The following is a 24,674-nucleotide window of genomic DNA, read 5'->3' on the forward strand; positions in this document are numbered from 1 at the left end:
ACATGAAAAGATATACTCAAATATTTACAAAAATGTGAGGGGTGTACTCACTTTTGTGATATACTGTATGTGGTCGTGGTGGAGTAGGGGCCTGAGGGCACACAGTCTGTGAATGTATTGTAATGTTTTTTAAATTGTATAAACTGCCTTAATGTTGCTGGACCCCATGAAGAGTATCTGCTGCCTTGTAAAATACCTAAATCAATTGCACATGTATAATAGAGAGGAGGAAATATATGAGGTGAAAAGAAGGAAGTCACCCAATAATTGAGATGCACCCTTTTTTAACGCCAGGAGAAGGGTCAAAGTTGACGCAACGTATGACGTTTTCGACCGGCTCTTCTTCTTTCTCTTCTCGCTTCCCGTGCAGAAGGTCCATCTCCAGCTTCATCATGGCGAACGTTGTCGATACTAAATTATATGACATCCTAGGGGTGTCACCCACTGCCACTGAAAATGAGTTGAAAAAGGTAACGTTGATTGTATCTCCCGATTTATCGAGTCAAATTTAATCTAGGTGCTGTGGAGTTTGAATTGTTCGTAGAAACAGGAAATAGGTTGTTCTGGCTAAAAGCTAGTCTGGCCTAGAAACGGTAACGTTAGCTAGTTTGACTAGCTCTCTTTCTAGCTAACAAACGTTAGCGTCAATCAGCAAATATTTGTCAACTGTGTGCCCTGTACTACAATTTATCTGCCTTAATGTTTTAGCTAACTACCTCTGTCTTTGGCGCAAAGTATTTTAGATGTTTGTACTTTGCGCTTACGTTAGCTTTCAGTTTCAATGATGATGGCATCTCGTATAACGAACGCCGGCTTCGAGTATACATTTTTGTAAAAGTTAGCATGCGGTTGGTAGCTCTATCACCGGTCTTTCAGTTTAGAGTTCGCATAATACGCAATGTATTAAATATTAAACATTTACTGTATCAACACGTTTGATAGTATTGGATTAGCAGTTTTGTTTACGTTTTCCCAGACTGGTGGTTGCTAACTAAGACAATGACTAGCTAGTAGATAGCTAACTCTCGTGCGTCTGTCTGCTTATAACAGATAAAAGACGCAACCAAGTCGCCTCATACCAGGTTGCTATAGATAAGTTACTATATCAAGGTTACCCCAGTTAGGTTTTTTAACGTTAACTAACTCTTCGCTAACGTAGTGTGTGCCACCAAACTAGTTAGCTGGCTAGTTGCGTTATTTAGCCGGCTAACCTACGACGTTAACTCACGTGTTTACAGATTCATTCACAGTAATGGCATTTTGGGGCCAAATCTCCAGGTCGGACATTTTGGGTTGATTTTGTTGGGGAAAATTTGATTCATAGCTGGTTAATAGTTGTGAAAAACATTGTAACTGTTTAGCCAGTAGCTTACTTTAGTCATTGTGAGAAAATAACTAGCTAGCCCGTCAACGTGCATATAGTAGTTTACTATCTTCCGCAGTTTTTTCAAGTTCAACTTACTAGCTAGCTAATTTAGGCCAGCTAACTAATCTTACCGTAAAAAGCAACGTTAGATTCCTGTCAATATTTAATTGATGGCTACTACGGGGATTACGTAAAACGTGGAAATGGTTATACAACTCATTGGCTAACGTTAGCTAACATAAATAATCGAAACCAGTGCCTTGTGTTGTATTCATGTGCTTGCCTTTTCTTTCAGTCATACCGGAAGCTAGCAAAGGAATATCACCCCGATAAAAACCCAAATGCTGGCGACAAGGTATTGAAATGGCTTGAAGTACATTTTGGGGGGGAGGGATACGATGTGGTGTAATGTGAGGAAAGGGTTCAATCGTTCCTTAAACTAATGAGTAGATGCAAAACAAATGTTAATAAATATCTGTAAATGTCAACACTTAATGTACACCTGTCTCCTTCAAACAGTTCAAGGAGATCAGCTTTGCGTATGAAGTGTTGACTAACCCAGAGAAGAAGGAGCTTTATGATCGCTATGGGGAGCAGGGACTGCGAGAAGGAGGTGGAGGTGGTGGGGGCATGGATGACATCTTTTCACACATCTTCGGCGGTGGACTCTTTGGCTTCATGGGTGGACAGGGGCGCAGCCGAAATGGTGGTAGACGAAGAGGAGAGGACATGGTTCACCCACTCAAGTAAGCTTTGTCTATGGATTGGTGGTGTCACAGATCTCTTTAGTGATAATCAAATATTTTTTAGATTATGATTCATTGTCTGACTGTTCAAGTGGCCTTATGACCTCGCTACGGTCTCAAATTATGCTCATTGGTTTTTAAGAGTTTCACTGGAAGACCTGTACAATGGAAAAACAACTAAACTGCAGCTGAGCAAGAATGTTCTTTGTGGCACTTGTAATGGGTAAGTGTTTCCACTTACATCCTTTTGTATCTGCAACAATTTTCCCTCAATTACTTCTCTAGTACACATGAAGCAGTGTTGAGATCTTGCTGATTTTGCTTGTCAATTATTGCATCATACATGTTGTTCATGTAGGTTTGTTGGTGTGTTAGACTAAAAGTTAACTTCTCAACAGCCAGGGTGGAAAGACTGGCGCAGTTCAGAAGTGTGTGGCCTGCAGGGGGCGTGGTATGCGCATCATGATCAGACAGTTGGCTCCTGGGATGGTCCAACAGATGCAGTCTGTTTGTACTGATTGTAATGGAGAAGGTAAGTAACAGTACAGTTTAGAAACCCTATACTTGTAGTACCCAGATACACATGATTTTATTAATATTTAATACAAATATTTTAAAATTAACCTTTCAACTGGGCAATTCAGTTAAGGACGAAGTCTTATTTACAATGACTGCTTACTGGGGAACAGTCGGTTAACTGCCTTGTTCAGGGGCAGAATGACAGATTCCCCCCCCCCCCCCCTCTTGTCAGCTCGGGGATTTGATCCAGCAACCTGCCGCCCCAGGTAGCCTAGTGGTTAGAAAAAAGGCTTTGACTCCTAAACTTCTATTGTTATACCCACAGGTGAGGTCATCAACGAGAAAGACCGCTGTAAAAAGTGCGAGGGCAAGAAGGTTAGCAAGGAGGTGAAAATCCTGGAGGTTCATGTCGACAAAGGCATGAAGCATGGGCAGAAGATCACCTTCGGAGGGGAAGCCGACCAGGCGCCTGGGGTAGAGCCAGGAGACATTGTCCTCGTCCTGCAAGAGAAAGAGCATGAGGTAGAGATGAACTGCTGTGCTCTGGACACCATGGTCCCCACTCCTTAAGACTGGCTCTTGTTGACTAAGGGCAATATTACAATGTGGAAACATATTAGTGAAGCTGCAACATTGATGTGTAAACTTGTTATTACTCAGCTATTATGTCTTGCATGTCTATGAGGAGTATAGTATAGGTGGCGAATGTTGAATAGTAGCTGGTTGAACAAAAGCGTCCAGCTGGCTGAGTTGGGTCCTCCAGCACTCTTGACTGGGATCCTTTGGGAGCAGATTGCAGTGACGGCACGATGCTGCTAGGCCAATGAGAACACGATGTAATCCAGTTTCCAGTACTGTCCTCCCACCCGCTGAGCCCCCTGCATGTCTGGCATAACTTGGTATTAATTATAGTCATGGGTGGCACGTCGTTCCTAATCCTGTAGTCCTAGCATTTCCACTCCATTGTGTCACCTCCAGAATCACTCACTCCTCTGAAGATGGCCCCAGCCTCTCATGTGGAAAATAGACTAGTACAGTACCCTGACAGGATGTATATGCACCGCTTTCTGGGGGGGGGGGGGCTGCTTCTGCTATCTTATGTTCATTATTTATGTGCCAGCAGTATCGGTTAGTTACATTTCTATCAAGTTATTTTAAATTGGCCTAAAACCACGTCTCTTACTATATTGACTCTGCCTGTTTTCTCATGCCAACAGACATACAAAAGAGCGGCCCATGACCTGCACATGACCCATAAGATTGGCCTTGTCGAAGCACTTTGTGGATTCCAGTTTACGTTGAAACACTTAGACGGCAGACAGATTGTAGTCAAGTATGCTGCTGGCAAAGTCATTGAGCCAGGTAAGAATTTGATCTTTCTACTGGTTTTACACGTTGAAGATGATACAACAGCATGTGAATATTAATCCATGCAGTATGTGAAAGCAATGTTTTAATACGTTTATTTTACAGGTTCGGTCAGAGTTGTTCGAGGGGAAGGGATGCCACAGTACCGTAATCCATTTGAAAAAGGGGACCTGTATATTAAATTTGATGTGCAGTTCCCAGACAACAACTGGATCAGCCCCGATAAACTCAATGTAAGTCATGGACTATGAAAAGACGTGTCCATTTCTGTCAGAAGCTTGAACTTTACGGTACTGGTTCTATTATGGGATTGAATGACACAATTTTATCATTCCTAACAGATTAGGATTTTGACACAGACCATACTGGTTATGATTAGTTTGATGGCGCTTTGTTATATATATAAAAACAGACCTTGTTATATGAATCTGCCACTTGTGTTACTTCAGCTTTTAAACACCATTACTAATGATATTGCTATTTAAGAGCTACGGTACCCCACAAGTGTCAATTTTTTATTTATTTTTAAGTGCTTTGTAACGATAGCTGCATAGACAGTTTTTCTAATTTTCTGTGACCCTCTCCTCTGTCAACCCCCCAGGAGCTGGAGGACTTGCTGCCAACACGTGCCGAGGCTCCCATCGTGTCTGGGGACGCGGAGGAGGTGGACCTGCAGGACTACGACGTCAGCCAGGGCTCGTCTGGAGGACGACGTGAGGCCTACAACGACAGCTCAGACGATGAGGGAGGCCACCACGGCCCTGGAGTGCAGTGTGCCCACCAGTAGCATCTGGCACAGGGGAGAATGTATGTGTTGCACCCGCCCAATCTTCCATTCCGATCACACATCCCTCACTCTCCTTGTGGCAACACCAGATAAGATGGAAAAAGGTCATTTCTCCTTTGATTGGTGTGTAACTTGCATTTTTTTCATAGTATTTACAATAATTTAATTTAAACTAACCATAAAATGCAGTTTTGGCCTCAGCCTCTGGACTGTGAGGTGTGAGTTAGGGGAGGAAGATCCTGAAAGGACACAGGACACAAACATCGCATTTTTAGGTTTGTATGTATCTGTGCTTGATTTTTACCACTTGATTTTGTTTTTGTAGGTTTTACTTTTGTTTTCCTTTCTATATATAAAAGAAATTCAAACATAAGACAACGTTGTGTATAATATGAAAGTGATTGTCGGTGAGCTTTATATCAGCTGCGCTTATACAGTGGTGATACAAATGGAAAACACCTGTTTCTGTCCTCAACCCTGGTGCATATTAAGACCGCATTGGTTCCTGCACTGATTAAACATCCAACCTAACAAGCGAAGCTGGGAAAAAATACTATTTAAAAGCAGCATAACTTCTGTGAAACAAGGTTTATTAAGTTGTTAAATAAACATTCTTCAAATCTCAATCAGCAATACTGGATGTCTGTGATTCTGTCTTGTCCTTGTCTGGAAAACGATTTCATCCGTCAGAAATTCTATTTTAGTTACTTCCTCAGTCCTTTGTCATTAATGTTGATGGGTATCATAGAGGCCTCTAGTGGCCAAAAGGATGTAGCATGGGTAGCACCATTGAGGGTTTCCAACATGCTTCCTCCATTTAAGGTAACCTGGGTGGGGATTCCTGAGTTGTACCCTCAATGGCATTTCCCATGCTGTCAGACGAGTCCTGCCAGGTTATTGTAGATCTCTACCATTACTGTAAGGTGGTAGCTGTTTAGTCTTAGGTTACTATTATATTAGTTAATTTGATGAATCTGTATTGCATAAAATATTTCATCTTCAATCTGAGCTGAGAACACTGGGCCTGGTTTCACAATTTACCAGCGTCCGGCATTGTTCGCCAGGGCCACTAAAAGAGGGAAATCCCTCAATCGATTGCTCCCCCAGTATAAAAGTCAGAGCCTCACTCGAAGGTCCATTCCTTATCCTTAGAGAGCAGCTAAAAAACACTCCAGCATGGGGGACGCAACAGAGGACTCAGCTGGGATGACCCGCTGTCCACTCGTATCCAATCAAGCACATTAGGGACCATGAAGATGACACGCCCAACATGGTGAAGGAGGTGCCAACCAGTGTTGTGGACCCATTCAGTCAACACTAAAGATGGGTCAGGAGTCATTCCGAGGCTCTGATCACACAGAGTCTGAAGGAAGCTCTGCCTCAATATACACGGTACTGCGTGCGGCCTTAGCTTGATGACCCTCAAGCCACAGCCCCTGCAGCTAAACAGTTGTGTGCCACCTTCTCTTACGAAGCTTCAGAGATGCTGGGCCAACCTACGGCAAGGACAGGACACTATCTGCCATGAGAAACGCCTAAGGTGGATGAATACATAGCAGAGCTAATGCTCTCCCCAGATGAAGCCCTGAAAGATGCCTGCTGACAGACCTCAGTGCGGGGCCACAGATGAGCTACTGTCACGGGCCTACGACACAGCGTCCTGCATTGGGAACTCTTCAGTGCTCATGTTAGCACAGAACATAATGCTCCAGCTGGACCTCTGCAACAGTGTTTGCTTTCATGACCAGAGAGCTAGGCAGACTGATGTCCATCCTTGTGACTCGGCGCAAGGTCTGGCTCGCCCAAGCCCGATGACTCTAGACGGACGCTGAGAAAGCTCCCAGTGGTCCCCGGACTGCTCTTCGGCTCCGTGACTGAGCGGGACATCGAACGTAGAAAACAGCTGAGTCAGGCTCCCCCACTGTGGAACCCACATCCCAGAGGGAGGCATGACGCGTGAACCTTGCCACTCTCACGCGGCCCAGCCTAACACAGGTGCTCGCCAGTACCAGACAGCGATGCAGCCATTCCCCACAAACAGGCATGGGGGCAGAAATGGAATGGACGTTGGCTGATTTACCCAGCAGCACCTGACCTACTGGGCATCAAGTATACATCTCTCCTGGGGAAGGGTGTGTTCAGAAGAGTTAGATGGCTTTTACTCAACCTATTTCCTGGTTCTGAAAAAAGACAGATGCTCCTGTCCAGTTCTGAATTTAAAATGTTTAAAAAATGTTCTCCCCTTTCACCTGTTGTCGATGTTCTCTAGACTGTATCCGCAAGGGAGTGGTTCCCATCCCTGGACTTAAAGGATGCTTACTTTCACGTTCCTGTGTTACCGGAACACCGGTGTCTTCTGCAGTTCGCCTTCCAGGGCCCGGCATAACAGTGCGATATTACCCTTCGGCGTCTCCCTGGATCCTCACAAGATGCGTGAGCACAGCCCTGAGCTCCCTGCACCTACAAGGATTAAGAGCCTTCCTTACCTCAACTGGCTCTCCCGAGTGCACAGCGCTGACACTGAACCACGTCACCGGACTGGATCTTACTGTGCAACTTCACACCAAAGCCAAAAGGTCACCTTCAAAGGCATGGCTCTGAACTCCTGCATTATGAGGGCATGTATAGCACCTCAGTGCGTGGACAGCATTCTTCTGCAACAATTTCAGTTGAATGCACTGAAGGTACAAACGTTCCAACAACTGATGGGCATGCTCGTGGCGGCGACACCGTTAGGCCTGTCTAAGGCAACTACTAGGGTGGTTCAATGACCTCTGCTCGGACCCCAAGCGGGACAGAAACACCAAAATACGTGCTACTCTACGGCTGTGGAGGTAGAGCCTACCTGACTACAGGTGTCTCTCAGATCCGGCGGGAGGTAGTGACGACCGACGCAGTGTGGCAACACAGGTCTGTACGAGGAGAGTGGTGCTCCCGCTGGAGGAAATAGCACATACATGCTAGAACTTCAGTGTTCCCCATCAAGGGGGAACCGAGTCTGTACGGTCCCTGCAGGTGGCCCAACAACTCCTGATATGGGCCCTAACACATCTGGCATCCCTACGAAGCCATTCATTACCCAGGCAAGGTGAACGAGGTGGCAGACAGACAGAACCCACCCCCTGGGGGAATGGAGACTTCACCCACAAGTAGTGAAGATATAGCAGTGGTTAGAAATAACACGTGGACCTGTTCACCTCAGCGCAAACATCCCACTGCTCTCTCTGGCAGGGGCATGCAGTCGACAACTGGTATTTTGGACCCAGTAATTGCAGAATAACTGCAGTTACACACTGACTGCAATCTTTATTTCCCATAAGGGATTGTGATAAGTGAAGACAAACCTGGGTTTAGTTCCAGTCAGTGGAGACTGATCACTGATTTTGGCAAGATGAGTTTTGGTTCTTTTTGTATTTGTGGATGTGGCACACCTGCAAGAACAAATGAGCAGAATCAACCAGAAGACAGCATTTCAACTAACACGACTGAATTAGTTCAATCGGGTGTTTGAGTGGTGGACTGGAACAACTAGCAACCACCAGTTGCTCGCCAGGAATTATAAATATATAGGGAGAGTTACCGTAGGCTTCCGGTGCTTGAGCTATCGGCAAGTGACCTGGCTTTCTTGGAACCCTTTAGAAGAACAAAATACACAATTTAGTCCCTTTTCTAAGTGGAAATGACCGGTCTGTTCCCTTATCACACATTGGCCTAATGCCACACAAATAAAGTCAGAGCTAAACTATACCTAGCTCTACCTCAACAGCACCACAGGTAACTTCCACAACGCCGTGAACGATCTGAGACAAGGCAAGGAAGGGCTTTCTACACCATCAAACGGAACATAAAGTTAAACATCCCAATTAGCATCTGGCAGAAATTAGTTGAATCAATTAGAACCAGTTGCCAGTCATGGTCGTGAGGTCTGGGATCCACTCAACCAAGAATTCACAAAATGAGGCACACCAAATTGAGACTCCGCATGCAGAATTCTGCAAAAAAACAGGTGTACAACATAAAAACACCAAATAATGCATGCAGAATTAGGTCGCTAATTATCAAAATACAGAAAAGCTCCATTAAATTCTACAACTACCTTAAAGGTAGTAACAAACCTTCCATAAAGCCATCACCGACAGAGTGATCGACCTATAGAGTCCCCTAAGCATGCTGGTCCAGGGGCTCAGTTCACAACAGACCCCCAAGACAGCTACAGCCACACAAATCACAAGAAAACAAAATTACATGACACATTGGAAAGACTAACAAAAAACAGCACAAACTGGAATGCTAGTTGGACCTAAACAGAGTACATAGTGGTAGAATACCAGGCTACTGTGACTGACCCCAACTTAAGGAAAGCTTTGACCATGTATACACTCAGTGAGCATAGTCTTGCTATTGAGAGGACGCCATAGCCTGTCTTCTCTTGAAGAGCCAGGTTTGCTTATGTGCACACAACACGTGGAAACTGAGCTGTACTTCCTAACCTGCCAAATATGACCATAGAGACATTTCTCTCCGATTACACAGTCCCTCAAATAACTCAAAAACCAATGAAGTTCTGATAAACTACCATAGCTATTTGGTGAAATACCAGTGTGCCGTCACAGCAGCACGATGTGTGACCGGTTGCAACAAGAAAAGGGCAACCAGTGAAGACCACACACCATTGTAAATACAAACCACGTTTATTTTCCCTTTTGTACTTTATTTGCACATCATTATAACACTGTACATAGGCATATGACATTTTAAATGTTTTCCTTTGAAACTTGAGTAACGTTTACTGTATTTTTAATTGTTTGTTATCCATTTCGTGCTTTGGCAATGTTAAACGTTTCCCATGCCAATAAAGCCCTTTGAATTGCTAACTACCGTTGATGGTTCTGTTGTAGCCTTCCTTTTAAGAGTCGATGCACCTTCACTCACTTTGACTAAAGAAATAAGAAAAACGAATCATTAAGGACAAGTTTATATCCCTTTTAACTAGAGAAAATAAACCATTACCTTTACTAAGCTTCCTAGTGAGAGGCTGGTGAATCTCGGGTGATTCGGTCTGGGGAAAAAATAAAAATTGGATGCTCACATCTCTACAGTAAACCACAAGGAAGCAGCATTACCCCATTTACAGCCTGTCTGATAATCCATGTTTAGTCCTACCTTTATGGCGATGGTGACTTCACCTGCCGAAATGTCATCCGCTAGGATAGACGAAATAAAAAAGTTTAAATAAAACAAACATGCATGCATTCCAACTATATTTAAAATACAATTGAAAATCACACCATTAATTAAATTTATTATCACTGTTTTTTGAAGCGCAGGTGGCATCTTCATCAATTCCACTTTAAAAACCCGATCGACTGTTGCAAGAGTATGCTCCAATTTAGCCTCCATCTCATTTATACGGTCCTGTGCTGTAAAGGGAGAACATGGCGAATTCAGTTAATTTGAGGAACAAATTCAGTTAACAAAAGGAACAAAACGGACGGTAGGGATGGGCCTACTATTAAATTAGTACCTTCTTTCTCGAACTGCTGAATAAAAAGCACTCCTTGCTTTTGGCGTATCTCCTTGCTAATTTGCCCATCTGTGTGTCCTTCTGCCTGATTGCTGACTTTCCTTATTCTTCTTGGTGCCATGGTTTCATCAGTGTGCCTTTTTACCCTACCGCCACATCCCCTGAACGCTGATTTATAACCTTAAGGACACCAGGTGCTCCTGTCCAGTCGATTGACTTAAATTAACCCTAGAATCCACCTGAGGCCACTAATAACTCAACTCACTAACCATTAGTGCTGGGCTAGGAAAAAACTGTGCACCCTTGTACTGTGGGTCAATCTAATATACATTTAAAAGATAGCCAAGTTTAAGATCTATCAACAGTTCAGCACTCAGTACTGGAAAGCTGGTGTTCTCTTCCTTTCAATGACTGGTGGAGAGTGAATTGTCCTCCTGTATTAGATGGTAGACTGTTTATTGTTGAACTGTGTCATTGTAGTTTCTGATGTTTGGGTAAATGGCTAAACATTAGATTCAGTAGTTTCCCCAAGTACAATCATTCAATTAAATTCATATCGCATGAAACTGAATCTCTGGATACATCTTCAGAGACCATTTATGCGTTTACACAGGCAGCCCAATACTGATATTTTTTCCACTAATTGGTCTTTTGACTGCCTTGGGCTGCCTGTGTAAATGCAGCCTTAGTTTCAGACAAAACATTTTTTTTAATCATCTCTCAAAATGGATCTCAAAAGTATTTATTGTACAAAACAGAAATAAAAATAAGAAATGCAAATCTGGAATTAGGGAAAAAATTATGCATATCCAAAACAAGAAAAAACAGGGGTTAACAGTCTTATTTCAGTTAGAAATTACAGTTGAAGTCGGAAGTTTACATACACTTAGGTTGGAGTCATTACAACTCGTTTTTCAACCACTCCACACATTTCTTGTTAACAAACTATAGGTTTGGCAAGTCATGCATGACACAAGTAATTTTTCCAACAATTGTTTACAGATTATTTCACTGTATCACAATTCCAGTGGGTCAGAAAATACATACACTAAGTTGATTGTGTCTTTAAACAGCTTGGAAAATTACCGAAAATTATGTCATGGCTTTAGGAGCTTCTGATAGGCTAATTGACCTCATTTGAGTCAATTGGAGGTGTACCTGTGGATGTATTTCAAGGCCTACCTTCAAACTCAGTGCCTCTTTGCTTGACAAAAGTTGTAGACCTCCACAAGTCTGGTTCATCCTTGTGAGCAATTTCCAAATGCCTGAAGGTACCACGTTCATCTGTACAAACAATAGTACACAAGTATAAACACCATGGGACCACGCAGCTGTCATACCGCTCCGGAAGGAGACGCGTTCTGTCTCCTAGAGATGAATGTACTTTGGTGCGAAAAGTGCAAATCAATCCCAGAACAACAGCAAAGGACCTTGTGAAGATGCTGGAGGAAACATGTACAAAGGTATCTATATCCAAAGTAAAACGAGTCCTATATCGACATAACCTTAAAGGCTGCTCAGCAAGGAAGAAACCACTGCTCCAAAACCGACATATAAAAGCCAGACTACGGTTTGCAACTGCACACGGGGACAAAGATCGTACTTTTTGGAGAAATGTCCTATGGTCTGATGAAACAAAAATAGAACTGTTTGGCCATAATGACCATCGTTATGTTTGGAGGAAAAAGGGGGATGCTTGCAAGCCGAAGAACACCATCCCAACTGAGAAGCACGGGGGTTGGCATCATGTTGTGGGGGTGCTTTGCTGCAGGAGAGACTGGTGCACTTCACAAAATAGATGGCATCATGAGGGAAAATTATGTGGATATATTGAAGCAACATCTCAAGACATCAGTGAGGAAGTTAAACGCTTGGTCGCAAATGGGTCTTCCAAATGGACAATGACCCCAAGCATACTTCGAAAGTTGTAGCAAAATGGCTTAAGGACAACAAAGTCAAGGTATTGGAGTGGCCATCACAAAGCCCCGACCTCAATCCTATAGAAAATGTGTGGGCAGAACTGAAAAAGCGTGTACAAGGAGGCCTACAAACCTGACAAGCTGTCAGGAGGAATGGGCCAAAATTTAAAAGGCAATGCTACCAAATACTAATTGAGTGTATGTAAACTTCTGACCCACTGGGAATGTGATGAAAGAAATAACTATTATTCTGACAATAAAGTGGTGATCCTAACTGACCTAAGACAGGTAATTTTTACTAGGATTAAATGAGTTTAAATGTATTTGGCTAAGGTATGTAAACTTCCGACTTCAACTGTATGTTGATATTTATAAGCACATTGATGTTGAACCCAAAACCTTTTCCAGTTGCAGTTAACTTTCAGCTCATGAAGAATGATGAAAACAAACATTTAGCAGAAAATGTGCATTTTTAAAACATTTAATTCATAAAAAAAATATTCATTTGCTGACATTCTCAAAAGCCACTCAATGTAAATTATAGCTTGTTGCCATTGAAGGCACCTCATTGCTGTCAAATGGTTAAAAACAATTCATGTTTTGAGGTCAGTCGAGTGTCATACATTGAATGGCTGCCAAGGTTATGTCACTGCTTGAACACTTCACTCAGCATTAAATTGCATACAAAAATAGAAATGAGATGATATGGTGTCAGAATAAAGTTGCCTGAATTCATTGGTTTAACTGAAGCTTTTAGACTGCCTTGTGTGGGTCACTACGCTCATCTCCCACCTAGAAAAGGAAATTGTAAAGTGTTTTACTTCTCAATGACATTTCCTGCAGTTTGCAGAAAGATAGATACGGGCAGAAGGATCCCACAAACATTTTACAAAAAAAAACAATAAAGTGCATTCAACCCACCATCTGAGATGAAACCGTACTCCCTTTCTCGTTCTCAGTTGTGATACAAATGTGAATGATAGCCATAAAGCCACTGTCAGTAAAAAGCGTAAACAATCTATGCAATAAATAGCCTAATATGGGGACACGGTCAATATACAGAATTACCAGAACCTAAATTTCCCTTGGTTTGACCTTAACTCTTCAATTCGTAGCACACAAAACAATTGCATTTCCTTCCATAACAAGCACATAATACTGTAACTAGGCACCCGAGAGTACAGACATTCACCCTCCAAAAAAAAATACTTTCCAAGTGCAACAGACACCTCAGATCAGTGTCATGCTAGACAGGTACTGTATGGATAAACATGTGCCCAACAGGAAGCTATGCAGGCTCAAAGCTGTATGACTTGGACTGATAGGATGTTATGTTAGAAGTGGTTTTTGGACCAGAAAGAGCTGATGTAGCAGCACTCATTGTCCCGGAGTCCATGACCTACATAAAAAACCTCTGTTCCCCAGTTCCATTTGGCACACTGAAAAAGGTACAGCTGGTTCTAAGATAATATTTGCACTTACAGTGCCCCATTGTGTAGATCTCTCACACAAAATGCCTCTTAAGGAGACAGAAAAGCCTTACGACGGATAGAAAATACAAAACAGTGTAAATAACTTCGTGGGCACAAAAACAAGTAAATCGAGTGCTAGAGAAAATGTCATCAGAACATTGTGTCCCATTTCCCAGTGCGTCCTCTATAATAGAGCACCTTTGAGTACATCACAAACTACATCGCTTTAGTGTTGAAGGGGCAATCAGCAGTAGTTGCAGTAAAACGTCCTCACTGCCAGTTTCAATAAAAATCTGAGGGATGGGATTGGAGAATTGTAACCCAATTCATAGCCAGAGCTACGGATGCAAGGACTGATCATCCATGATATCAACATGGTTTTAACAGTTTTAACCATGTTAAGGCTATATAGTGTTTTACATTTACAAAGCTTATATTTTGGGTTCTGATCAGGTACGACAGCTTATGAGGCATGCCCAAGTTGTATTCTTCAAGAATCAATGGGTACATCAATTTACAATTTCATTTATAAGTCCTAAAATGTTTGTGGCAACTGCAGATTCCCCCTTTAACATCTCTGTACAGACGGCATCGTTTCTCCCCACACTTTTACCTCGCCTGACAAAGGCACAATGTCTCTAAAACACAAGTACTGTTCCTAAAATCAGATAAAACTTCAAGCAATCATAGGTCACACTAGTAGAGTAAAAAAGGGGTTACTTTTTTACTTTACATTAGCGTTAGTCGATACCTCCGTAAATGCTGTTTTTGTTACGTGTGTTAAACATTCTCAAACTGGGACTATCTGAACTGTTCTAGTGAGTCCCGTGTGTCATCCTCTGGACTCTCATCGCTTTGGTTCCTCCAATGACGCGTACTCCTTCAGAAACTTGATGTGGAAATCCCGGAGCTTCTCCAGGAGCACCTTCAGCTTCTCTGTCGTGGGCAGAATGGTCATTCTAGGGGGAAATCATATGTAAAAACTATTTAGCAGGTAATCTCGGTTACGCAGAAGTAAAAAATCTTGCGAATGTTGTTACACGTAAATCTGTCCATGAGAGATTCCTTAGCGGGCAAAAGACAGACAGGAAGGAAGATATCAATGCAAAGTAAACACAGCATCTGTAAGATATAAAAATAGAGCTGGAATGAATGGAGGCCAGCTATTCAGTTAGCTCCTCCCCCGCTAGTGTAATATTTGCAATTTCCAGCTCAGTTAAATCTTTTTAGTTTACTTATGCAAGCGAGATGTCACTGCCTGACCAATTTGAGCCTGGTAGACGTGGCACTGTAATGGTTAGGTTACAATGCAACTCACTAGCTACTGTCAGAATTTGATTTGAATCCAACTGGTGAATCAGGACAAACAAAACACTGTCGTCACAGATAATCTTCCTGAAAGGCTTCTCTAAATTCTTATGTCTCTGTAAATGTATGATGGTCAGCAATGTTTCTGCTAGTTGAACAGTTACCTGAAGTGATAGGTCCCTTCCCTCTGGCCGAAGCCACTGCCTGGAACGAGGCAGATGCCAGTCTCCTCAAGCAGTCTCAGACAGTACATCATGTCAGGAGACATTCCCAGGGACTGCAGAAAAGAGACACAGTTTACAAACCTGTTTTTCTAGTTTCGGGTGTGGAGGCATACAATTATATACTGATGCCAATTTGTGGTCTGCTGCACAGTACCTACACCATGCAAGTTGAGAAGTGACAAATTCACTAATGGACAAATGGGAGTACAAAGGAATCACATTTCAGCAGGTTTCTAGATGGGTGTTAGGTGAACAGACCTTGGCCTCCTCCACAGCTCGTGGGGGGATGAAGATGCGTGGGAAGGCGTACATGGCTCCCTGCACAGGGTTACATTTGATCCCAGGCACCGTGTTGAGGGTCTGCTCGGTCATCTGGGCCTTCTCAGCCAGAGCTCCAAGCACAGCGCTCTTCTCCTGAAAGACAACACACATACACAACACAGAGGTCAGACATGGGTCTTGGATGACAATCGAAACTGAACACTAACAAATTAACCCTAGAGCATTGCCCCCCCCCCCCTGAACATTGAGTGACAGACCTTGTGGAACTGGAGGTAGGAGGGTTCGTGTGGCAGAGGAGGGTTGACGATGACATCCATGGCAGCCTGTCCAGAGACAGGGGGACACAGCCTCACAGAGAGCAGCTTCACCAGCTGGGCCTTGACCGCCAGGTCGAGGTTGAGAACCTCCATATATCCCCCTCTGAACCCACACCTGCAGGGGAGGAGGACAGAGGAGAGGGGAGCGTTAGTGTTGGGTACACAGTCACACGCAATAGAATCAAACGGGACTTTATCCTAGATCAAAACCATGGCAAGGACAATCTGATGAGCCAGTCAGTCTGCATTCAAAGGGCGTCGTTTCTCTGTGGGCCTGGTAGTCCGCGTTGTGATTTTAGCCAACCCGTCTGACGATTACACAAGCATGACAAAGCAAATCAGAGGAGTTGGCTAACGCAGAGCGCGGATCTGTCGCACAAAGGCAACACGGCGTACTAACGCAAAGGCTAACATTTTATAGTGTTCTTGCAGATCAAACACATGAGACTAAGGGGCTATAAGAGCTGGACAGCCTGTTATGGATACATAGGAAAGTGTAATGTACGTCATGGACTACTTATGGGGGTCAGACAGAGAATTCAGAGTGAGCACAGAGTGCGTGTGGTGTTTTAAGGGTACTTTGAAGGAAATAGTGAACCACCTGCGAGGGGCACGTGGATGTGAATACTCACTCTCCTGAGTAGCCTTTGGAGGTGGAGTGAAATGAGGCCAGCTCGACAGTGTTGAAGTACTCTGGGCCCATCTCGTAGAGCACCTTCTTAAAGGAGTGGAACTGAAGGTCTGCGGAGTACACGTTGTCCTGATACACCTGGACACACACATAGGAGGATTACATCAACGGAGAATTGATACTTCTCATAGGACTGGAAAAGTTGAGAAATAGTCCGTGTCCGTTCAGTTCAATACACTATGGTAGCAAATAATTACCTCATCGGACATAACAAACAGATTCTCCTCGTAGGCAAAGTGGAGGACTTCCTCGATGCACTTCCTACTCTGCACTTGACCTGAATATTGCCAGAGAGAGGGAAAGCGGTCACCACAGGTGCTGAAATTGAGAACATGAGCAACTCTACATGGGCCTTCATCTGTACAGGGGACACCATGATTACAAAAGACAGAATGTACTGTACTATGGAGGCCGATGGAAACCAGAGGACCACAGTATTGCCTCACGGACGGTTACTAGCCTGGCGGACACGATTCACGTGGTACACAGCGAGGGAGAACTGTGACACACTGGTGTGGACAGGAGCCCGTTGTTAGTGCAGTATTCACACAGAAGTTGGCTTGGGCTTTGATTGTGTGGCTGTTAATGTTACTGTTTGAGTGAGAAAGGGGAGAAACAATCAGTAAGAAAAAAAAACACAGCCTCCTTCATTGTCAACACATCTTGCCTACAACATCATGGAGCCTTACCAGACTCTGAAGTCAGGAAGACTTAGGTGTCAGGCAGACTATTAAGTTACAGCTTTACCGAGTTAAGTTACAGCTATGTAAGAGGGAGTCAGATTCCTTTACCCTAATGTCAGCTGGTGAAGACCGATCCTGTTTCCTATGCAGGCTATAGACACCCATCAGCTACCCTACATGACACAGCAGAGTAGAGGGGGTTCCACATATAATATCTTACACAACATGACATCATGACCCTTGGCCTAGTTGCTTGGTTGTACAGTATCAACATAGCTACCTCTTAACAGATCATCTTCATGCTTACTGGCCTTATGGGACATGGGAAACATTTGCAACATATAGATGTGAGATGCTCATGCTTGGATATCTTGGATACTGGTCTTGGATGTGGTGGATACTGGTCTTGGATGTGGTGGATACTGGTCTTGGATGTGGTGGATACTGGTATTGGATGTGGTGGATACTGGTCTTGGATGTGGTGGATACTGGTCTTGGATGTGGTGGATACTGGTCTTGGATGTGGTGGATACTGGTCTTGGATGTGGTGGATACTGGTCTTGGATGTGGTGGATACTGGTCTTGGATGTGGTGGATACTGGTCTTGGATGTGGTGGATACTGGTCTTGGATGTGGTGGATACTGGTCTTGGATACTGGTCTTGGATACTGGTCTTGGATGTGGTGGATACTGGTCTTGGATGTGGTGGATACTGGTCTTGGATACTGGTCTTGGATGTGGTGGATACTGGTCTTGGATGTGGTGGATACTGGTCTTGGATGTGTGTGATACTGGTCTTGGATGTGTGTGATACTGGTCTTGGATGTGGTGGATACTGGTCTTGGATGTGTGTGATACTGGTATTGGATGTGTGTGATACTGGTATTGGATGTGTGTGATACTGGTATTGGATGTGTGTGATACTGGTATTGGATGTGTGTGATACTGGTATTGGATGTGTTGAACACTGGACAGCCACATTACATAAGGAGCCTAATCTCATTGTTTTGGCTGGTGAGACCCACCGGTAGGGTTGCCTGGATTGATGATGCAGATGACTCTGGGGTGACAGTGCTCCTTGGCAGCCTGGTAGGCTCTGTGGAGCTCGTTGATATCCAGGGCCCAGCAGTTGTCCTCGTCCAGGTAGTAGTTGATCTGAACGGCCTCCAACTCAGAGATGGCTGCAGAGTACAGGGGGTACTGAGGGATGGGGATCATCACACCACTCCTGGACCGGCCCTGGCCCGACACCAGCATTTTCAAGATGCTCTACGGTCAGATGAGAATATCGTTTCACAACATCAACAACTAGTAGGAAAGCATCCAGAATTAAAACAATATTGGTTATAAGAGAAATAACTCACTGTCAAAAATATGAAAATACCTAATAAATCCAATGAACTTTCAGTGACTGCTCAGATTAAACAAATACCAACCGACTCCCTTTTGTTTGTAAGAGGATTATTGAGAACTAAAGACTTACCACGATGCCATCACTAGCTCCGGTGGTAAGGTAAATATTGTCCCAGTCGGCAGGCACACCCTTATCCCGTTGCTCGATGTAGACAGCAACGTCCTGCCGAATACAGTCCACTCCCTGGCTGGCACTGTACGACCCTGGAGTTGAAACACACACAATATGGTATCAACTCTGGCTTTTGTTTTCATGTTCCGTTTCAGGAAATAAATGAGAGCTTAGATAACTTCAACTTGCACACACTTTCTAGCTCCACCGTATAATGCAGTTTTAAATAAACTATTAGGCAGCAAAGGTATGTCACAGAAATAATGTTTCTAAAGCATATTGTTGTAACCAAAACACTGCTAGGTTCTGCATTTCTCAGGCCACAGCATCATTAGAGCTTAACCTAGCATCCTGTTATTTGTCAGTGAGACAATTCTGAACCCATCAACAGTGCACAGAAGGCCAAAGCTCCTACTTGGTCAGCATTTAAAGCTATATTATTAGGCTATATTTCAACACAGGAATGTGAGTGCAGTGCACTCAGACAGGCATACAGTACACACCCAAGCTCTGTCCCCCGCAGCCCTGTAGGATGCGACGGGCACGTTGTTTGGCATCCTCTGGGAAACTAGGGCTGTTCAACAGCTCTGGGAATGAGCAGAGAGCCACCACCTGAACATACAGACAGGTGTTCCATGTTAACTTCAACCCCATCAACACACACAGACACCTTCACAATTTAATATGCCAATTTATTTGACATATTATGTAAATAGCATTATATAAGCATCCCACCCAGGTGAACCAGCAGGAGAAAAAAAAACTTTAAAAAAAACTCTGCATTGTTGGGAAAGGGCTCCTGAGTAAGAATTCGCCGGTAAGGTTATATTCCGCACATGTAACAAATAAAAATGTACTTGACGAATTCTGTTGGACCAAACCTCAAATGCAAATAGCAAGTTGAATCCGCTTGTCAGAAAGGAAGGAGTGATCGCTCATCTTTGTTGTTGTGAGCGGCAGGGGGAGGGGCTTGGTGTGTGTATATTGGAAGGTGTACAGCTTACAAGTCATTGCACACAGCACAAGAAGGAGCAAATGAGACGAGACCAAAAAGACAACATGAGAATAAGCAGACATTAACACTCATTAAAAAAATGTAAATAAATAGATTATTGAGATATAGGCATGTGGAAGATAACGCAAAAACATAAATTCAATATCACCCAGCCCTAGGTGATTGTTATAACAATGCGGAGCACAATACTGGACATAATTTTGCCCCATCTCTGGAATGTGCACTTTCACTAGGAGACACCAACAGAACATTCCATACTCTGCTCATGCCCAGTTAGCCAATCCAACACAAATTTGCTGGATGGAAGTCTACAGTAAGTAGTTTTTAGGATTTTCTTCTACAATACCAGATAGAGATAGATAACACATTTTATGCTGCTGTTAAGAGATGACTGTATTATTAAGTATTAATATAGGTGATCCCATTTCCAACCTCTCCATGAGCCAAGGACGTTCCTCTAATGTTTCAGAGTGCAAATAGTAGCCTAAACAAAAGATGTGTAGATGTGCAGCCTCATCAGCCAAGGACGACTGATTTAGTAACTGGGAATAAACAGATAGCCGTCCTGCCAGAATACTATTTGAAGTCTATTTCACCTTGTGGTGGTTATTGTGGTAGGACAGGTGATGTAAATATGACCTCGCGAGACCACACTTTTTCTGACCCATCCCTACCCCTCACCTGACGGAGAAAGGTGATTGGCTTCTGCCCCATGGCATGTGAATCTCCAATGTTGGCTTTGATGACCTCAGTGAAGGGATGTTTCTGACCCTGGAGGGAAAAAAGGTACATTTAGATTCATGTCAAGAGAACATTTTAATTTTGTAAATATCCCTGCACATATGAAGAACTATACTGAACAAAAATATAAAATGCAACAATTTCAAAGATTTTGCTGAGTTACAGTTCATATAAGGAAATCAGAAAATTGAAATAAATGAATGATAATGGGATTTATATGTCCATATGAATGATTAGAATATTCCACCCTGAAACCATATGATTGTATGAAATTGATTAGAATCATGAGATTATTCTAATGATGTGTGTGGTTTTAGTCAGTAGAATTATATATCCGTGTGTGTAGTTTATGTCTATTATAGTATCTTAAAAACAGACTGTCTGAGCAAGATTCGGTGCCGACCTTGGCTGGGGCCACTGAGAACACTTCCCAGGGTCTCCCTATCTTGAGGGAGGATGGGGAGTAAGTCTCACGGATTCCCCTAATCTTTGTCTAATCTTTGTCGGCTGGGTAGCAGGACATTGTGTGCTAATGTTAATGTGAATGTGTGTGAATGTGTGTGCGTGAGCAGCCCGTACAAAATGAATTGCTTTGTACAACTAACCAGCGCTCTCGTGAATAAACGTTCTGACTATTGTAGCTGGGCCTCCGTCTGATTCATTTCAACCAGTTTCTTACAAATCCTGGGTTTCAGACTTAGTAGTTCATTGAATTAACATTGAGAACATAATTCTCGTGACAATTAATTAGGCCCTAATCTATGGATTTCACGACTGGGCAGGGGCGCAGCCATGGGTGGGCATAGGCCCACCCACTTGGGAGCCAGGCCGACACACTGGGGAGCAAAGCCCAGCCAATCAGACCCGTGGCTGGTCTCAGACGATCCTAAAGGTTAAGAAGCCGGGTGTGGAGGTCCTGGGCTGGCATTGTTACACATGGTATGCGGTTGTGAGGCGGTTTGAGTACTGACAAATTCTCTAAAATTACGTTGGAAAGGGGGATACCTAGTCAGTTGTACAACTGAATGCCTTCAACAGAAATGTGTCTCCTGCATTTAACCCAACCTCTGAATCAGAGAGGTGTGGGGGGCTGCCTTAATCGACATCCAGGTCTTTGGCGCCCGGGGAACAGTAGGTGAATTGCCTTGCTCAGGGGCAGAAAGACAGATTTTTACCTTGACAGCTCAGGGATTCGATCCAGCAACCTTTCGGTTACTGGCCCAACGCTCTAACCACTAGGCGGAGGCGGCTTATGGTAGAGAAATTAACATTAAATTCTCTGGCAACAGCTCTGGTGGACATTCCTGCAGTCAGCATGCAAAATGCAAGCTCCCTCAAAACTTGAGACATCTGTGGCATTGTGTTGTGTGACAAAACTGCACATTTTTAGAATGGCCTTATTGTACCCAGCACAAGGTGTAATGGTCATGCTGTTTAATCAGCTTCTTGTCAGATGGATGGATTATCTTGACAATGGATTAAATGCTCAATAACAAGGATGTAAACAAATTTGTGCACACAATTTAAGAGAAATAAGCTTTTTATGCAAATTGAACATTTCTGGGTTCATTATTTCCCTCATGAAACATAGAACCAGCACTTTACATTTTTGTTCAGTGTAGTACAGATCTAAGTAGGCTATTCTTTATCAGTGTAACTGTTGAGGCAGATTTAGGCCTACAAGACAGAAGAGTATATTAGATGAGTTGTTACAGCAAGTGATGGAATCAAATAATTACTCCCGTCAAGGTTGGGGTCAAAGAGCAAATACATTGCATGATTATGCATACTGGGGGTATATCATTGATTGACACCATCCATTACATGATGCATTTGCCTAACCCAAGTGCTGTAGGCCTACCATTTCATTTTAATGTCCTTGTGGTGGCCCAATATCTAAATCATATTTTTGACAAGAGTATGCAGGGGACATAACAAAGCGACCAACCCTAGTGTGGTCTTGTATCTGTGAGGGTGGTACGAGGATCACGTGCTCCTACCGACCCCAAGGAAGGCACCTGTTTCAGGGCTATTATTAGTTGAACTGCCAGTGCCCGAGGCACACATCAATCAACTTATCCAACATGACAGAGAAACAAGTGAGTGTAAGACTAAAGTGAAAGAAGAGTAGTGTGAATAGATATTTGAAGACTGACTTTTGTTCAAGTGGAGTGTGGGCTATAGGTAAGTCACAGCAAGACTTCCCCACACAACTGTCTGGATCACAAGTTCTTCCATGATATTAATTTAAAGGCATCGCTAAACAGCACAATGTGTACATGAATAGCAGTTGAGCCACTGATTGAAGGGTTAGTTAGCCGTATCTTTGGTTGAGCTTTCACTAGGTAAGCTCATCATTGCCTGGGAATCAGATGGTGCCTTCTGGGATTCTTCCGTGTTTGATTTTGAATTTAAAAAAAAAGCACTTGCAGAGTTGAGCTATATTTGTTGCAGGTGCATGGTAACAATTGAATAACATGAGAGAAAATAGAAGCCACGCCCGCTGCTCTATCTAGTATCACTGTTCTAGTGAGTCACAGCTACATCAATCTTTATGTATCGGCTTCAAGGCCTTCGTCAGAGCTTTTTTTGTTGAGTGTTTGATTCTGGAAATGGTCCTCTCAGGTCAAAATGTTGAATATAATTAAATATGTTTACCCTACTGGTTGTCTGCGTGGTTGGTTATTTTGCGAGTAGGAATTTCAGCCAATACATCGTCAGGAACCTATTATTAGACCAACTTTTCAAAGCACTGAGTTGCGTTCAGAATTATATCACCTGGAGCAGGCGTAAAACCATGTAAACATGCGCCCTCTGCATGTTCGGCAAGTATGTGAACAGTGCTATGAAAAGTTGTTAATAATTCTTTCCTGTGGATAGTCTGAAAGTCCTACCTGCAAATGGATCAACCACGCAGACAACAGGAAGAGTAACTTCAAATGTAATTTTATTCAACATTCAGACTTGTAGAGGACAGTTGCCAGAATCAAACAAAGAAAAATCCCAGACGGTAGATTTAGAAATTCACTGTTTGTCCCCTGTCAAAGCTCATCACTGCCACGTCCACGAGGAACCACCTTGGTTGAGCAAATCACGAGGCAGGATTGGCTCCTTATCACACACCTGACGTTACAACGGGATGGATACATCGCGACTGGAGGGGGATGATGCAACATTGTATCAGTACTGAGCGAAGACGCTACACCTGTCCTTCGAGATAAACTAGCTAGCAAGCTAACGTTATTTGCCCGTTTCCCCAACTGTCATACACTAATTTAGTTGATCCTATAAAGCATGAGAGCACATATCCATGACTAGCTAGCTAGCTTGTATGCTGAGGAGGATGTGCCAACTTTATGGCTACGTAAATAGCTAGTTGCCGGTAAATGCTGGTTAGCATGAGCTAGCAAGCTCACCCATTGATTTTTCCCCCCTCGCTATGTAGTTAGCTAGAATGGTGGGTATTGTGTTTTCACCTGCTGCAAGCCTCTCTCGATGTCCCCAGCCTTCGTGACAATGGGTCCTCTCACAGCGTACTCCACCGCTTTCACCTGCGGATTGAGGGTGTCCATGGTCAGAGTCTTTTCTCGCATCTTGCCGTTCTCTCTCAAAATCACGGTTGCCTCAGCTGTACTGAATCTCTTCAGTCCATACTGTTCAACCGGTCCTTGTGTTTTGAGTCGTATGGACTGCACTAAACATGCGCTTTCCCGAGCCTTTGTCCGCACAAGGGCTGGAGACTGGTCAAAAACACCAGCAATCAATGATCTATTTGCCAAGTGTTGAAGTCGATGCATGATTTCAGCAGGGTAGTTAGAACCACGACGAGGGAAATTAATGCCAGCTGAACATGAAGAACGGCAATATGAGGCGATGCGAGAGCGATAACTGTCTTCTCCAGCAGGTGGCGATGTTTCGTTTTTCCGCTCACCAAGCGAGGAGTTTAAGTGTAGAGGTCAAAGAGAGCGTGTCGAATTTGGTCTACAAAAAACTGAATTGCTTAATTGCTACGTGAGGCTTATTTAATCTAACATTTGTTTCGTAATTTTTAGATTGTTAGGAGTGTACTGATATAAGTAGGACACGTGACATCCTGGCAAAAACAAACGCTGTTCTTCGGACATGTATCTTCCCTCTCATTGGCTAGAATGTCCCCACCTGATCTTACCTCCTCCTGACTGCCTTCC

General features: G+C 43.5%; 3 protein-coding genes across 3 annotated transcripts; 1 reads left to right on the forward strand and 2 right to left on the reverse strand.

The window, feature by feature from the left end:
- The first annotated feature begins 298 nt into the window (after window positions 1-298).
- On the forward strand, window positions 299-5,412 carry LOC139562760 (dnaJ homolog subfamily A member 2-like). Its single transcript, XM_071380757.1, has 9 exons — window positions 299-470; window positions 1,662-1,721; window positions 1,886-2,112; window positions 2,255-2,335; window positions 2,511-2,644; window positions 2,957-3,153; window positions 3,849-3,993; window positions 4,105-4,232; window positions 4,601-5,412. The coding sequence occupies exons 1-9, from the start codon at window positions 321-323 to the stop codon at window positions 4,784-4,786; spliced, it is 1,308 nt and encodes a 435-aa protein (XP_071236858.1). The 5' UTR covers window positions 299-320; the 3' UTR covers window positions 4,787-5,412.
- Window positions 5,413-7,648: 2,236 nt separating this feature from the next.
- LOC139562856 (borealin-2-like) lies at window positions 7,649-10,500 on the reverse strand. Its single transcript, XM_071380977.1, has 8 exons — window positions 10,311-10,500; window positions 10,075-10,206; window positions 9,950-9,990; window positions 9,797-9,845; window positions 9,665-9,723; window positions 8,367-8,419; window positions 8,085-8,217; window positions 7,649-7,723 (listed from the first exon to the last, which is right to left on the reverse strand). Exons 1-8 carry the CDS (start codon window positions 10,429-10,431, stop codon window positions 7,649-7,651), a joined length of 663 nt encoding a protein of 220 aa, XP_071237078.1. The 5' UTR covers window positions 10,432-10,500.
- A 2,180-nt stretch (window positions 10,501-12,680) lies between these two features.
- On the reverse strand, window positions 12,681-24,397 carry LOC139563360 (alanine aminotransferase 2-like). Its single transcript, XM_071382013.1, has 11 exons — window positions 23,964-24,397; window positions 20,428-20,517; window positions 19,235-19,343; window positions 18,690-18,823; window positions 18,232-18,475; window positions 16,721-16,800; window positions 16,465-16,601; window positions 15,773-15,947; window positions 15,492-15,647; window positions 15,174-15,286; window positions 12,681-14,660 (listed from the first exon to the last, which is right to left on the reverse strand). The coding sequence occupies exons 1-11, from the start codon at window positions 24,282-24,284 to the stop codon at window positions 14,549-14,551; spliced, it is 1,671 nt and encodes a 556-aa protein (XP_071238114.1). The 5' UTR covers window positions 24,285-24,397; the 3' UTR covers window positions 12,681-14,548.
- Window positions 24,398-24,674: the final 277 nt, after the last annotated feature.

The sequence above is a fragment of the Salvelinus alpinus genome, chromosome 33 (assembly GCF_045679555.1).
Source record: "Salvelinus alpinus chromosome 33, SLU_Salpinus.1, whole genome shotgun sequence".
NCBI classification, from domain to species: Eukaryota; Metazoa; Chordata; class Actinopteri; order Salmoniformes; family Salmonidae; genus Salvelinus; species Salvelinus alpinus.

Bases quoted from the DNA above. Each gene is read 5' to 3' on its own strand.
- LOC139562760 (XM_071380757.1), top strand. From the start codon at position 321: ATGACGTTTTCGACCGGCTCTTCTTCTTTCTCTTCTCGCTTCCCGTGC. The intron at 471-1,661 runs GTAACGTTGATT...CTTTTCTTTCAG, and splicing joins CTGAAAATGAGTTGAAAAAG to TCATACCGGAAGCTAGCAAA. The intron at 2,336-2,510 runs GTAAGTGTTTCC...ACTTCTCAACAG, and splicing joins CTTTGTGGCACTTGTAATGG to CCAGGGTGGAAAGACTGGCG.
- LOC139562856 (XM_071380977.1), bottom strand. From the start codon at position 10,431: ATGGCACCAAGAAGAATAAGGAAAGTCAGCAATCAGGCAGAAGGACAC. The intron at 8,218-8,366 runs GTAACTCTCCCT...TTGTTCTTGCAG, and splicing joins TCAAGCACCGGAAGCCTACG to GTGTGCCACATCCACAAATA. The intron at 7,724-8,084 runs GTCAGTGTGTAA...TATTTCCTCCAG, and splicing joins TATGGGAAATAAAGATTGCA to CGGGAGCACCACTCTCCTCG.
- LOC139563360 (XM_071382013.1), bottom strand. From the start codon at position 24,284: ATGCATCGACTTCAACACTTGGCAAATAGATCATTGATTGCTGGTGTT. The intron at 19,344-20,427 runs GTGAGGGGTAGG...CTGTATGTTCAG, and splicing joins CAATCACCTTTCTCCGTCAG to GTGGTGGCTCTCTGCTCATT. The intron at 18,476-18,689 runs GTAAGTCTTTAG...ATCTGACCGTAG, and splicing joins GAGCTAGTGATGGCATCGTG to AGCATCTTGAAAATGCTGGT.